Below are 16,734 nucleotides of genomic sequence, written 5' to 3'. Positions count from 1 at the left end.
GGATGTGTTACTATTTTTCAACACACAGACGGTTGAAACTGTCTTCCTCTTACCTGTAAGAACTTTGAAGTACTTGCTTAAAGTCTTCAAAGTTCTGTCTAACTGATTTTAAGCCAGAGGTTAAACAAGTTTCTTATGGGCCTGTTAGTTTCACATTAATGCTGCAGATGAGACAGTGGCAGAAAAAGAAAGAAACTTTGGTTTTTAACTGTCCATCTCACTCTTGGCTTAATTCGTTATTATATTAGTTGTCTGTAAGAAAGTCAAGCAACTGTATGATGCCCCAAACATTCCTACTGCCCCTTTATAGTAGAAGGTGAAAAATGTCATGCCTACAAGCCATAAATTTTTATCAACCATTAGAAATTCCATGGGGAGTTTTAATAAAATAATGGTCAGAACAATGGCATCAAGAGGCAAGCCATTCACCAAGAATAACATGGTTATCATATACAAATACCAAACCTTAAAAAGAAGAAAACATACACCCTAACAATATCCCTTTAAATATCTGTGCCTCTGTGAATCTGCACATTGGGTCCATTTCCTGCCTGCCTGCACACAGACCAGGACAGAACGACACGACCACAACATGGACCCAGCAGACTCACGGTTTGCCTTGGAGGAGGAATAGGTTGCGCAGCTATGGGACTACTGCAGGAGCATAATCCATGCCGCAGACAATTGCAAGCAGCACATACAGGTGGTGCTCTTTGAGAGCTTCCTGTCCTGCACTCCCTGTTTGGTGAGTTTTGTGGACATTGACCCTTTAAAGCCAATCAGAGCGGGCACGCTCTGTTTTGCGTAACTATTTTTAAATCCTGGTAGCACTGCAACCACGTAAGCTAGCGCAATAACTTTTTTTGCATATGAAACCGGAGGAGTTGTACTTACATCTTATGCCATCAGCTTGTCCTAGGTCACAGTTTCCTTCCACATATAGCTTTGCAAAAACTGCAGAAAAAGCACTTGCAGCAACAAAAACATAATATTCCAGAAAGACGCTTTGCCGATCCGATCAGCTGTTTGTAACACTTCCTACGTTGGAATAGACGTCAGCGCAAACTTTTGCATGTCCGCCATTACCTGCCCGAAACCGGAAGTGACGTCATTTTCACGGAAATGTAGTTTTTTACCATCAGGGCCTCATGAGCCTATACTGGTGTTTTTAAAAGTTATGTTTGACTTTATGACTTTCTGTGTCGTTTCTGGGATGCTTAGGACTCATATTGCACTGCTGGAAATAGTTTATTTTGATGCATATGCTGTTTTTTTGCAAATTTGAATTATAATATTTATTTTCGTTTTTCCTGCAGTATATAAAAATTGGTGTATTTCAAAAATAAAACTATGAAGACACTCAAAATAAATTTCCTGTGGTGGGAAACTATTTTGTGCAACTTTTTTGTATTTACAGTTTTGAGGGATAAGCCTCTTAAATTTCTCTAACTAGAAATATATGTTAAAAAAGCAAAAACGATTTTCAATTTTTTTGTAGTTTATTGCACTTTTTTGCAATTTATGTAATTACTATGCACTTAATGCATACATATTATTAAAATCTGGGCTATAATGGTTGTTATGATGTATAGCAACTTGAAATGCTCCCAAAAATGGCACTACAACATGTAAAAATCCAATATATGCTCTGGCGGACTTGGTTCTATGTTAGGTCTTAAAGGGTTAAAAAACTGACTCAGTCACCGGCCCAGTTTTCTGCACAGTCTGCAGTTCAGTTACCTGCTGTGTTGCCTTCGGTTCAGTGTTATTGTTATTGTTGCTCAGTCACCAGCTCCTCTGACTCAGTCATCCATTTTGTTATCTGTTCAGTTATCTGCTCAGTCTGCAGTTTGGTCACCTACCCTGTCAGCAGCTCAGCTCAGCTCAGCTTGTAGTGCAGCCTGCAGCTCAACCGTTAGCCCACTCACTGGCTCAGCCTGAAGCCCACTCACCAGCTCAGCCATTAGCTCTGCCCGCAGCTCAGTTATCTGTTCAGTCAAGGGTCTCCATACCTGCTGACCCTGTGTCTGCCTCTGCTGGAGGGTCCGAGGGGCCCGTCCAGCCTTCATTTGTTCCTGCTGGGTGTTCTGGAGAACCGCATCAGCCTTCGTCTAAAGCTGCTGGATGGTCCGAGGGGCCCGTTCAGCCTTCTGCCTCCGCTGGAGGAGTCTTCCACGCGGCCGGCCTCTGGACCTGCTCAGGCCTCGATTCAAGGATTCTTTTTTTTTATTATATTTATAGCCCTTGGGAACCATCCTTAGAAGGCATGAAATATCCTTCCACTGTTATGCCGACAACTGCCACATTTATCTGCCTCTGAAGCGGAAAGATGCCTTCTGTATTAAATCGCTTCTGTCATGTCTAGAAGATATTGAAACTTGGATGTGCCCAAAACCTTTTAAAATGTAATTCAAGCATAACAAAGGTGATTGTGTTTAGTCCAGGCAGACCTTGTGACTCTGCCTCTATTGATTTAGGAACCCGGCAGAGTATTTCAAACTTGTTGTTACTAACTTAGGTTTTAATTAACTGATTTTATTGTTTTAATTTAATTTCAATTATTAGTTTATTTTTAAAATATAATTTAATGTATTGTTTTTTTTCTCATGTCAAGTGTACAGCACTTTGTTTTCAGCTGTGAGTTGTCTGAAAGTGCTATATAAATAAATTGCTAGCTTGCTAGCTAGACCAATTTGTACATCTGTGGGTCAATAGCTGCTTTCTTTAGAAGCAAAGAGGATGACATTAGGCCAACCTTCAGTCTATTAAAAATTCACAGTGCAGTCTCACGCTACCACATAGAACACATGCCCTCCTTAAATGGTGAGTGAAAGCTTTTAATTTGAATCTATGCAGGTTGATACTGATTAAAACAAGATAGTCTTTAAAGTTTTATTTCACAAAAGTATTAATAATCACACATGTATGCTATTCTTTAGATATTATTTAACCTTTTTTTGATTTATACGGAAACAACTTTGTATGCAACCTTGTAAATGTTTGAATAAACTAGGGCGAACATAACTTTAAATATAGTGTGACGTGTTTCAAAATGTTGACGTCTGTGTTCCAGAAACAATGATTATCATCTACATTAGCATTGCAGTTCTGGCAACAACAGCCCTGGCAAAAGGTACTCAGTTTAATAGTATGTTGTACTCAGCTTTCAATACAAAAATACTGATTGAATGACCTATAATTAAAAAAATATTTATTATAGTTAAAGATTTATATTTGAGGATTACGTATAGTACTTACAGTGCAGTTAGCAATTATACTGGATTAGCCTAAAATTAAAATATATAATTTGTCAGTTTTATTTTATTTATATATTTGGTTTCCTTTCAATCTATATTTTACATAATATCTTGGGGTTTTTTTTTCTTTTAGGCTCAGGTGAATGCATTTTCTCTGAATCTTCTGCAACTTGTTTTGGCGCTACAGGACAGCCGGTAATTTTTCATCTGTCATATAAACGTGGTACTTCGATTGTAACCACGAAGGATGACAAACACAGGATTTTGAAAATAAGCAATCAAGGGAAAGTTACATTAGATAAGGAATATGTAAATCAGTCCGACAGCATAGACACTGTAATACTCAAAGTAGTTGAAGCCACAAAGAAACATTCTGGACATTACCAGCTGGAAGAACATGATCATGATGGAAAGTTACTGAAAAAAATGGATGTATATCTAAAAATACAAGGTAAGTTTTTGTTTGTTTATTTTTTTGTTTTAAAATCAAAATTATGTTTAATGTTAAGATATACAAACTTATGTTTTATTAAAAGATTAATAAATGCACATATTGCAAACCTAGTAAATTAAAAATGTCTTAGTATTGCTTAAAAATCATAATAAATGTTAGAGATGTGATAGACAATATTTCAGACTTAACAATACATCTATCATAAGTTGTATGAATTTTAGTTAATATCAGAAACTGCAGCAATGTGCTTGTGTTTGCTGGTGGACTGTAAATTGGAAAGTTAACTTGATTAACAGTTTAGAACCAGAATGCCAGTGATGGAGAAGCTCACAGTCCATCACAATTCATGTTATTATCTGTAAAATGACAAATCTGATTTTGACAAAAAACACAATTTGGTGTCTACTTAGGTGATAGTTTTGTGCAAATTTCACTAAAAGGCAGATAAGGTAATCACTATGTGCAAGTTTGCCAAAGGCTGAATTGGACCAAATACAGTAACATTTCATATCTGATGGGATTTAAAAGTATATAGCTGTCAAACAGATGTAAATTACCTAGCTATACAAAAACAAATGATTACTCTGAAAAATGTTACATATATTTCTTTTCTTTTTTCTTTGTCCTTTTCGTTGTCTGTTCTAGCTCCAGTGTCAAAGCCAGGCCTGTCTCAGAAATGCTTGTCATCAGAACAGATGAAGGTCAGCTGCTTCTCTGAAGGAGATGGAGTACGATTCATTTTGACTTTGGATGGTCAGATACTTACACAAAGCAACGATCACAACCAATCTCTAAACATCAGTACATCCCATTTTTCATATCTTACTATCAACTTACATGGGAAGCTGACTGGAAACCTTAGTTGCCAAGTTTGGAATAATATTAGCAGAAATGAAACAGTTATTCACCTGGCAGCCTGCAAAGGTAGAGTATTTAAAATCTATTGCTTACCATTTCAATAATATTATCTGATATAGTACTCTATATCTTTACATATTTTACTGTAAAGGAATTTAAGTATATATGTGATAAAATTGTCATGCTGCTGGGTATGTAACCCAGTATTTATGTTTTTGGACTTTTTGACTTTTTGTTCTTATGATGGTAGCAATTGTTTCTTAGTCTTTTTCTGTTATTGTTTTGTTTCCTCATTTAATCACTTGTATTTTTGGGTCTTAGTCACTTGTTCTTTTAATAAGTTCCCGTTCATGCCCAGTTGCTTGGTCTCGCCTTTGTGTCCCCTGTGTTACTGATTTTTGCTTCTCTGTGTTTTCTATCATGTATAGTTCTGTCTCCATCCATTCATCTGTTTCCCAGTCGTGTCCCTCGGTCATTCTGTTCCCTATATTTATTCAGTGCATGTCTCAGTGTGGTTCCTTCTGTATTCTGACAGTCTCTGCTCCTGTGTGAATCGTATTCAGTTTTCCTTTTTAGCCTCACTTTTTTGTATTAGTTCCGGCTGTTTTCCCTAGTGTTTCCCATCCCTTCGTGATCCGGTGTGTATCTAGGTCCACTGTCTTACTCTGCTCATTGTTGCTTCATCCTAGTTGTTTCCCTGAGGTACTAATTTATTCCTAGTTACCCTTAGCTCCCAGTTCCAAGTTCTTATTTTCCTTTTTCGTTTTCTTGTATTTAGTGTTCCTGAGTTTTGGTGTTACAGCAAAAAAGCCGCCCCCTTTAGTTCATCTGTTAGTATTTAAGTCCTGCAATTGCTGTCCCAACCTCTGCCTGCCATGCAGACAGTTATGACAAAAACAGTTTACCTTTCAGCCTCAGTGTCTTCAAATTGTGGTATTGGATGTCACTTGTGAATTCTTGTGGGTAAAAGTTATTATACATGCCCTATGATGTTACTGTATGTTGAACATCAGGTGGATGGAACAATGGAACAAAATATAAATAGATATCTGAGAAGCATTTTGGTATCTTTCATTTTGTCAAATTATTCAATATTGTCTAACATTTGCTTTTGAATTTCAGATTCTGTTACAACCTTGACAGTGATAGCAACTGTTATCACACTCTTTATTGTTGTGGCTTTGAGTTTGGCTGTAAAACAGTTTTGTAAAAAAACAAGACCCACAACTGTTGAGGAGGGTAAGTGAAATACTTAAACATTACTTGGGAAAAAAAGACTTTTAAAACAATATAACTTCCTCCAAAACACACTACACTTCTTTGTTTATTTTTCCCTCCGCAGATGATGTTGACAGTGACATTATCTACACAGATGTTAGAGTGATAAGTCCAAACAAATTAAACAAAATCAACTCAGGAGAATCAGCTGGGATGGGTTCCAGCACTGACGTTGAGCCTGAAGTGGATCAGCCATGAAGAAGATGGATTGATGAATTTTTTTGCTGGTATACAATTTTTTTTTGCTATTGATTATTTGTTATTATTATTATTTATTATTTATTTATTTATTTTTCATTATTGAGTTATTGTTATTACTCAAAGATTCAACAATCAAAAGGACTAACATGAATGATAAGCATAAACTATTTTGTTATTGCTGTGAGGAACATGTTAACAGAGGACAAACTGAAAGACCCCGATCATTTTTAAACACAAGATGGAGACAAAGGTAACCACATTTTATGATACAGCATGTTTTAATATGTTCTGCTTTTAACCTCCTAGGACCTGGCGTCCACATATGTGGACATCACATTATGGGTTGTCTAGACCAAAATACTAAATTTTGCTCTAGAAGGGCCTACGAGGACATGATACTGCCTCTGTTTTATCAAAATTTAAAATGAATATCCTCATATGTGGCTCTCAATTTTCTAAGAAACAAAAATCAGGTAAAAAAAAAAGAAATTCTGGTGATTCTTTGTTTTTACATTCATCGGGTCCCAATATGCCCAAATATCAAAGCGAAATTAGAAATGCATGCTGAGGAAAAGTTCGGGTCTCAGGAGGTAGCTTCTTATATATATACATTTATTTATATATATATGTGTGTGTGTGTGTGTGTGTGTGTGTGTGTGTGTATGTGTGTGTGTGTGTGTTTATGTGTTTATGTATATATATTCAAAAAATGTTCCTGTCCATCACATAAGGAAGTAATATTCAAAAGTAAACTCTACATTTTTTTTTTAATTAGTCTAACTTCATGTACTGTAACCACATCTCTTTCTCTTTCATTATATTAGTGTGTCTCTGTGTTGTATTGTGTCTTTGTAGATAAAAATAAACACCTAGTCGTTTCTTATCTGAAGCAGAGACTGTTAGAATGGAAAAAGTTGTGGTCTAAACACACTAGCACTTGTTTGGTTCTTATGTCTTATTTGAAACTTCCTGTTTGTGTCTTAACAAAGTTAACCATACAAGACATGGGGAAAAAATGCTTTAAGTGTATGTCCACCACAATTCTGAGAAGCGCAGTTCAATAACAGGAAACGAGTGCTTACTGCACCCCACATATTTTATGTTCTGTTACTATAATTTCATGATTTTGCTATCACCAATAAATATATCACAGTACATTAACATAGGCTTTAAAAATATAATTCACACTTAATGAGATGACTGTCAGTGTAAAGGTCTGTACAGACCTGATAAATTTATGGTCTCATTTAATTTAGGAATCCTTCTCCATGGACATACTGCAGGTGCTACTTGCACACGTTATATAACCAAGGGCCTGAGGGATGAGCCTCATCACCAACATCAATTTAAGTACTGTCAGTGGGATCATAACTGGCAAGAAAATGTCAGGAATGGGAAACAAAGTGGTTAATTGGAAGATCTGAATGTCTTAACCACCTGATCAAATGCAATAAGGTGTTTCTACACCAGGGATGTCAAACTACAGTCCTCAAGGGCTGGTTTACTGAAACTTTTAAATATGTCCATGCTGCAACACACCTGAATAAAATTAGTAGGCCATTAGCTACACTCAGTAGAACTTGGCTGCATGCTGAGGTGGCAATTCAGCCAGTTGATCCATGTTACATAAAAAAAACCAACAACAACAACTTACATTTACTTACATTTATTTAAATTTACTCGAGTAGGATTAGGGGTTGCATCTTTTACTTTAATTTGCTGTCAAGGTTTGGTTGTGTTGCAGGCAGGAGGAGGACCCAAATGCAGGACTCTGAGACAGAGTATATAACTTAAGGTGATAGCTTTATTTGCTGGCAAAAAACAAAGTGAGAACATAATACATGAGCTAGAAAATAACACAACTCAAACTAGGAAGAACAACCTGCACTGGAAGTTTATGACGTGGCATGACAACCTAACAAAACACGACGGGTGAGGAACACACATCTAATGCAAAGGTACGACGTGATACTGAGCAGGGGAAGACTCAGAACTAAAATACACAAGCAGGAACACAAGAGGATGGGAAATAGGTGGGAACACAGCTGGGTCTATTCAGACACTAAAATATGAGGGAAGGCAAAACAAAATACGCTGATGAGGGCCAAGGACTATCAAGATAAAAGAGGAAATGCATGACAGGCCCAGAGGCACGGACTTGATACAGAACAGAGGGAACACGGTCACAGGCACAGGAGTGAGAAGAGACACAACTGACTGGGGGAACAAGACAAAAAACATGAACACTGAAATAAACCCATACTAAACACCAGGGCACAGGAAAAAACCCAAGAACTAGAATTCAGAGAGCAAACGAGGAACTAGAGCGCTAGAAATACAAAACTAAATAATAATGATACAAAAATTTAAACGATAGCATTTTATTCTGTAAAAGATAATTACATTTTTTTTTTACTTCAGTAAATATGCTTATGATGCCAGGACTGACGTCCTCCTCTTCATTTGTCTTTACACTATTAACCATGTGGTCTATTGAGGTCACCTGACACACAATGTGAATGAGTACTACATTGCAGGTGGCTGACAGTTGGTGTCATAAGTGTTATCAGTGGAAATATATGGTCCCTTTGATTTTTCAATTCTCATACAAAGCAAAGATCACAACCAATTATCAAGAAACTGGACAGCTGAGAAATCCAGTGTTTTGAATGTTACCATAAACATTAGCTAACTTCAAATTTTATGTACTAATTTTGGTACCTGGCGGCCGGCAGAAGTAAAGTATTTCCAAGAGTTTGCTCACAAGATTAATGTTTTCTAACATATAACTGCATATTTATTTCAGGGAATATACATATATAGTAAATTAAATTAGTTTTCAGTTATACATACAGCACTGTTTTCAGTGCTATATGTAAGTGTTCGAAAAAATTTAGTGTAACTCTACATATGTATTTAAACTTTTTGGGGGTATAATTCAGTCAAACTGAAGGTACCATCACTAGATTTGCTTTTCTTTCATTTTCTCTGTGCTCTATTTTATCTTTGTAGATAAAAATGATCAACTTAGTGTGACAGTGAGACAGTGAGAATGGAACAACTTGTGGTGTAAATACACTCTATTGTTCATTTGGTTTTCATATCAAATGTGAAACTTCCTGTTAGCTTCATCTAACAAGCTTTGATAATTCACACTATGTTGCTGAGTGTCCTATGCAAGGCATGAAATAAAATCAATACCATGAAAAGAGGTATGACTGCATACAGGTTAACAGATATTTCATTGTAATATTTTGTGATTCTCTTATTTATACTGCTACTTTGGTCTGAATAGTAAATACATGATTATACCATCAATGTAGGTTTTAAAAATACAGTCCACACTTCATGACATTACTGTTGTTGTTTTTTTGTAAGAAACCCCCCCCAGATTGCCTTGAATAAATGAAGGTCTTTTTCAAGCTTTTTTTGATTTATAATAAATGTATTTATTTATTATTATTAGTAGTAGTATTATCATTATTATTATTGCCTGTCCCATTTGGCACTGTAGAAATCAGAATTATTGTCTGAATTACTGCTGTTTTAAAAGCCTGTAAAATAAAAAATTAAATGGTGCAATAAGTTAATGTTTATATTTAGTAATATAAATATATAATAATAATGTTACTAAACATTATTTAGTAATGTTTATATTTAGTAATCCCTCACCATGTTCATACTACCGTTTCTAATAGAAACGGTAGTATGAATGGTAGAAAAAGACAAGCTTTTTATATTACCTCTGTACACCACTGGTGATCTTAACTCTTGCATGCTGTGTCAGGTACTGTCTCACTATCGAGAGCTGATTCATCCAGCACTGGGTGTCAGGCCTCCTCCCATACGGAAAAGAAATAGTAAAAACGTATATGATTTACTCATGAAAGTGGCCACTTTCTCATTACTTTCATATATTGTTTTAGTAAGTATCCAAAACATACAAGTTTCATTATATAATTTTTTCAAGGGATCTTATATCTGTTTTCACTCTTGTATGCTTTTCATACAAGTTTCACACAAGACAGATACAAACTTTATAAGATTTATATATATCTTTTCCATATGGGCTGGGTCACTGACCCAGTGTTTTCAGTTTGTTCATGTTCTCTGTTTATGTTCCACATGTTCATGTTTCCAGTTTTATTGTGTTTGACATCTGTCTCTGTGACTTATGTTCCGTTCTATTTCCTCAGCATCTTCAGTCAGCATCAGTCTATCTGTTATATTCTGGTCACCCTGCCTTCCTAATAAACACCGTCCACATCCTTCACCAGCCTGCGAGTCCTGCATTTGGGTCCTCTCTTCCTCTTCTCCACATTCACACAGCGATGGCCTGGGACACTTTCCATAAATAAAGGATTGATGGTTTAATATTAATAATCTTTCATATTCTGTGGAACATAATACTAAATAATTTATGCTAAACATCTTGCTATTTCCCTCCTGAATAGTTGAACTGTCACATTGCTTCACACTGCCAGACTCCAACTGCACCTTATGTAAATTCTGTGGTATTCATATTTGTAATCCTGTATTTTTTCTATATAAGAATTTCGATTGTTTTCTTTTTTTTATTATTGTGGTTTATGTGTATTGTTCATTGTGTCATTTATATATTGTGTGTTTTACATTGTTGTGCTTGAGAGACACTATTGTTTACTTGGCCAAGAAATGCAATTCTGATTCAACTAAATACTTTAACAAAAACAGCAACAACAACACTAACAATAACAATACTTATTTATGTAGCACTTTTAAAAGACGGGCTATTGAAGTTAAAAAGTACTTCTCAAGATAAGATAGAAAAAAACCCAAAAGAAACATTTAGAAGGAGATAAAGGTGAAACAACGTTAGCTATAGGAGAAGGTGGTGAAACACTTCTTTTCTGAAAGAGAAAAAACTATAATGGAGACAAAGAAAAAGGCTACTTATACACACACATGCCTTTAAGAGTGATTGAAAGGATAAACGTGAGCTCACCAATCTGATCTCCTCAGGGAAATTATTCAAGAGAATGGGTTCCCCGACAGAAAAAGTCTTTTCCACTTAAGTTTAATCATCTCAGATCATTTTCTTTGTTATAATTTAAGTTGTTAGTGCAACTGAAAAGTCAATAGAAGAATTAAATTAAGGACATTACAGCTCACATAATTTATACTTAGAACTTTAAACTCAAACATCTACACAGTTTGAAAAATTATTCTAACTTACACCAGCAGTCTTTATCCAACTAATATATGACATTATTAGTTTGCAACTAGTATTGTCGTTAAAAAGAGAACAAATAAAATAACGCCCCAAGTGTCTGAGTAGTTCAATGATTCTACATACTTCCTTCATTCTAAGAAAACCACAAGACAAATAGAGTAGATTGCCCAAACTATCCTGCTGCCACTAAGAGGAAGGTGCATGTGAGTAATGCTACGCTTATGACTTTAAAAAATGCATAAAAGCTACTATACTTTTCATTTTAAAAGGTTCCAAAACAGAAGACATAACAAGAAATAGCGCAAAAGACAGCACAGGTTTACTAAATTATCTTTTTAATCTGAAGTGAAAACTTACTATTTATGGCTATGTGCGTCACATAGTATCGGCCACTTTGCAAACATTTTATGTTGAATGCCCAGTAGAATACAACCATGTACAAGAGTATGTGTCTTTGATATACATATCAACCATATCTTACTATGCCATCTGGATATTTGTGTTTTCCAGCTTCTAATTCTAATCTGCCTGTAGTTTGGAATATTTTAGCTCTTCTACTTGGTTTGATGGAAAAGAATATAAAAAAAGGAAAAAACTGTGCTTTTAATAAAAGCCACAGAAAAACATTTGCCAAAGGTACTCTATGGTAGCACAGAATATATACCTAATGTTTCTGAATACTACATACAGCCTAGTATTTGACCCAATAATGACTACAGTATCAGTGTAACTGCCTCCTCAATTCTCTCCACATAAGACAAAAAGACCAGAAACAAGAGCCTGTATTGTAAATGTGGTGAGTGACTTTTACAATTTTTTTGTACAATTTTGAAAAGTATAACCTATTTAAATTTGTATCTCTAAAACTGCCATCTATTTATATAGATAATCGTCATATAGCTATATTATCTGAGTGTAGCATTTATGAAATTTATTTATATTTTTTTCTTCTTCATTTTTAAATAAAACTGAATTTTATCAAGGACAATACTGAGCTGTACATTTGCACCTAAAGGATAAAGTTCCCTCTTTTGAAGATGCCAGTGTTCAAATTTTGACTGAGAAGACAGTTGGTTTAAAAGAGGAATAAAAGACGCCATTTATGTCCACTGTTAAAAGTTGGTAATACTTTAATTCTATCACCACAGAAAATGATTTTGGTCTACATGATCGTCACAACTCTGGCGCAGACTGCTCTGGCACAAGATACATTTTAGCAATCGCTGTATAGAGTTGAACAAAATTGCTACGTTTATAATTTTCATATTAAGATTGAAAGTCATTCACAACAAGTATTTTACAATGCTATTTATTAACTTTACTACACTGTTGCATTATATATAACTAAATCTTAATTAGTAACTGTACTCATGATGGTACATCACATGTAAGATTTTTACTTTTTTTTTTTTGTTTTTAAACAACAACTTTTTTTTCCCTTTTAGGAGCTTTGGAATGCAATTTAACTCAACCTGGACCACAAAAGTGTTTTGGAGTACTTGACGAACCGCTCATTTTTTACCTACCTACTAAAACACACACAAAGACAAGTTTGAAAAAGAATGCAAGTAACGTTTTAACATTGTCAAATTATTTATTAAATATAATAAATGAAAAATACAAGAATCATATTACAGTCTTCAAAAATGGGACATTTACAATCAACAAACCAACAAAAAATGACTCTGGAGAGTATATGGTGGAAATACACAGCTCTACTAGTGGTTCATTATTGCACACCAAAAACGTCTATCTGGATATACAAGGTAGGATTGAAAAAGTAATTTTTTTCAAATAACATTTAACAGCAATGTACACTTTAGAAATGTGGTGTAAAGATAAATAGAAATGATCAAAGTCTTTTAATTTTACCTGACTTGTTACCTGAAATTACAAGTAATCACAGGGTAGTTACTCCTTAGTTGCAGTTTGTATTATGAAGTTTGCCTTAAAAATAAACAACTTAAAATGAATTACATAAAAAAATTTGTCTTTTTTGTTGCATACTCCCATTTTCACTTTCAAACAGAAAAAAAACTTACACAAGCATAATGATGATAGTTTGCAGGACTGGCACTAGATCTTTTGAATTTCAAACAGCACTGCATCTACATACATGACTATATTTGAAAATATATCTGTGTCTTTCAGCTCCTGTTTTAGAGCCAGCTATATCTCAGTTGTGTTTGTCACCAGAACAGAAGATAATCAGCTGCTCTTCTGAGGGAGATGAAGTAGAGTTTATTTTGTTTTTGGACGATAACCTATTGTTACAGACTACAACTAAGAGTACAGAAAAACACAGCATTTCCAAGGTTACCATCACCTTACATGCTCAACTGATGGGAAAACTGGCATGTATTGTTCAAAACAATGTTAGCAGACGCCAAAAGATCATCCTCATTACAAGCTGCACAGGTAATTACATTAAATTATTTAATTATATTTTATATCATTATTTTTAAAAAAAAATCTATTTATTTGATTATTGTAATTATGTCACAGCTATCTTGTGTATGAGTACGTTTTGATTCCCTTTAATTAAAAAAAATGTTTTGAAAATATACTGTCGGATGCATCAATATTAAATACATATCTAAAGCCAGTGACTTCAGGTCATGTAACCCTTAAATAACATGCAATATTTCAGTTGCTCAGTGTTGATTTATATATTTTCTAGGTACTGTTGTGACTGTGGCTGTGGTAGCAAGCATTAGCACTCTACTTCTTGTTTTGGCTGTTTTTCTTGGTGTAAAGCATTTCAATAAGAAAACTGACCCCATGACTGTCAATAAAGGTAAAAGAAACACCGCACTTAATTTTCACTTAATTTTATTTCAATAAGTTTACAAAAAAAGAAGTTTACTTGATAATCCTAAAAATAATTTTGCAAATCATAAATATGTGCAGTGGGAATATTTACCTTATTTCACCATCTTTTTTCTGTTTTTAGATTTTTCAGATCATAGTGAAGACGATATCATCTACTCAGATGTTAGAGTGAAACAGCACACAAGAAAAACACCATCCGATTAACATGCAAATGAATGTTTTCATCAAATATTCTTTCTGACCTTGCCCCTCAGCATTATGCTCTTTCTGTTTAAATGTAAGACTGCCTTTATTGTGCTTTGTCCCATTTCTTTCAACCTACTGACCCAAATCATAAACTTTAATTCTGTTAAAGTTTTAACGAAAATCTAAACCTGTCTGATCTTGGAGAGTCAATAAAGTTTACTGGTCAGTAATACTTCCACACATGGGCTCAAATTGCTGATTTGCTTGTGATTTTGGGTATAGGTGTTCACAGCAGATGTGAGTTGTGGTTCTTGTTTGAGGTCAGTAATCTTCACTGTGTGGATTGTCATGACTTTTCGAACCACAAACTATATGGTTCACCTTTCGTGGCCTTGCTGTTTTGCTGATTTTTTTTATGCAATTTTCCATGTATTTTTTTTAACAGCGCATTGTGTTCAGCATCTTAATTGGCTGTAGACCATTGTCAATCAATTTCGTGCCGTGTCTCCTGTACGGTACAGAATGCGTTCGGCTTGTCAAATTTACAGCTTTAAAACATCTATAACAATTGTAAAAGTTGGCTACTTCGCGGATTTCACCTATTGCAGGTTATTTTTCGAATGTAACTCCTGTGATAAATGAGGGACCACTGTGACTACCTGATCTGTACTGAAAACCCGATCTGTACCATGCATGTGCGAAAGGCGTCTACTTCCACTCGAAGCATTTTATGATAGTTATGGGTCAGAGTATCTGTTAAGATGTTAAACATAATAATAAGCATCTCTTAAAATGTTTGCAATAATGAAACATTTCAATATAATGTAGACATAAAAAGTGGTTGTGGAGATACAGAAATTATTTTATTGCTGCCATATAACCTGCATCATTATAATTGCATTAATAATTGCGCGCGTGTACCTCACTGCTTTATAAGTGTCCTCAACATGTATTTTTGTCAGAAGACATATGCTGATGTTTTCTCCTGACTGTTAATAAACTCACTGTTTGATTGCACTTTTCTGGGGCCTCAGTGGTTTGTGACACTGCTCTACATTGATTGATTTCACGACAGCTTGTTGTCTATACTTTATACTATACTTTAAATGTTGTTAAAATCTTGACATATATATAGCTCAGTAATCATTTGTCAAGTTTTGTGATCATGTGGCATTTTGGAAATATAATGAAATAAAGTCTGTTCTAATCTTTGACACATATCTTTTGCACTGTCTTGTATATAGTAATAACTGTTTGGCTACAAACAGCACTGCATCTACATACATGACTATATCTGAAAATATATCTGTGTCTTTCAGCTCCTGTGTTAGAGCCAGCTATATCTCAGTTGTGTTTGTCACCAGAACAGAAGATAATCAGCTGCTCTTCTGAGGGAGATGAAGTAGAGTTTATGTTGTTTTTGGACGATAACCTATTGTTACAGACCACAACTAAGAGTACAGAAAAACACAGCATTTCCAAGGTTACCATCACCTTACATGCTCAACTGATGGGAAAACTGGCATGTATTGTTCAAAACAATGTTAGCAGAGGCCAAAAGATCATCCACGTTACAAGCTGCACGGGTAATTACATTAAATTATTTAATTCTATTTTATATCATTATTTTTAAAAAAAATCAATTTATTTGATTATTGTAATTATGTCACAGCTATCTTGTGTATGAGTATGTTTTGATTCCCTTTAATTAAAAAAATGTTTTGAAAATATACTGTCGGATGCATCAATATTAAATACATATCTAAAGCCAGTGACTTCAGGTCATGGTGTGGGAAACTAGAACATAGAAGGATGATTGCATACATGCTTACAATACATATAATACATATAATCTAGGAATAGGCCTGAGCAGAGGCCCAAATGTATTCAGCTTCTTGTTGCAACCTGTTGTGTTTTGTTCCACTTGGTAACAGATGACCGGAGTCGACAACCAGCCATCTAAGATGTACCATTTACTGTAACTGACGTCTTTAACCTATTTTTACGCCATGGGGGGGGGGGGGGGGGGGGGGGGGGTGTGTACCTCACTGCTTTATAAGTGTTCTCAACATGTATTTTTGTCAGAAGACATATGCTGATGTTTTCTCCTGGCTGTTAATAAACAGTATTATACTATACTTTAAATGTTGTTAAAATCTTGACATATATGTAGCTCAGTAATCATTTGTCAAGTTTTGTGATCATGTGGCATTTTGGAAATATAATAAAATAAAGTCTGTTCTAATCTTTGACACATATCTTTTGCACTGTCTTGTATATAGTAATAACTGTTTGGCTATACAAAGCTTTCAAACAAAGAACAAAGATAGTCACAATGTAGAAAGTGCTAAATTTGGACTAATCTTAACATAAAACCTGTAAGTGAAAATAAGTGTTTTCCTTTATATGCATCAGCTTGTGATTGCCCATTGTTCTGTGGAAATCTGCTAGCATTT

At 34.8% G+C, this 16,734-nt stretch overlaps 2 protein-coding genes across 2 annotated transcripts in view; both read left to right on the top strand.

The window, feature by feature from the left end:
• Positions 1 to 16,734, top strand: part of LOC146510230 (uncharacterized) — a 65,565-nt gene that overhangs the window by 17,064 nt on the left and 31,767 nt on the right. The window lies entirely within an intron of this gene.
• Positions 672 to 15,198, top strand: LOC146510232 (uncharacterized). Its single transcript, XM_085175451.1, has 5 exons — positions 672 to 745; positions 1,831 to 2,140; positions 3,315 to 3,708; positions 4,357 to 4,667; positions 13,928 to 15,198. The coding sequence occupies exons 1-5, from the start codon at positions 672 to 674 to the stop codon at positions 14,102 to 14,104; spliced, it is 1,266 nt and encodes a 421-aa protein (XP_085031577.1). The 3' UTR covers positions 14,105 to 15,198.

The sequence above is a fragment of the Neolamprologus multifasciatus genome, chromosome 10 (assembly GCF_963576455.1).
Source record: "Neolamprologus multifasciatus chromosome 10, fNeoMul1.2, whole genome shotgun sequence".
Taxonomy (NCBI): domain Eukaryota; kingdom Metazoa; phylum Chordata; class Actinopteri; order Cichliformes; family Cichlidae; genus Neolamprologus; species Neolamprologus multifasciatus.
Note: the sequence above shows the minus strand (reverse complement) of the source record. Positions and strands in the feature narration are given on the sequence as shown.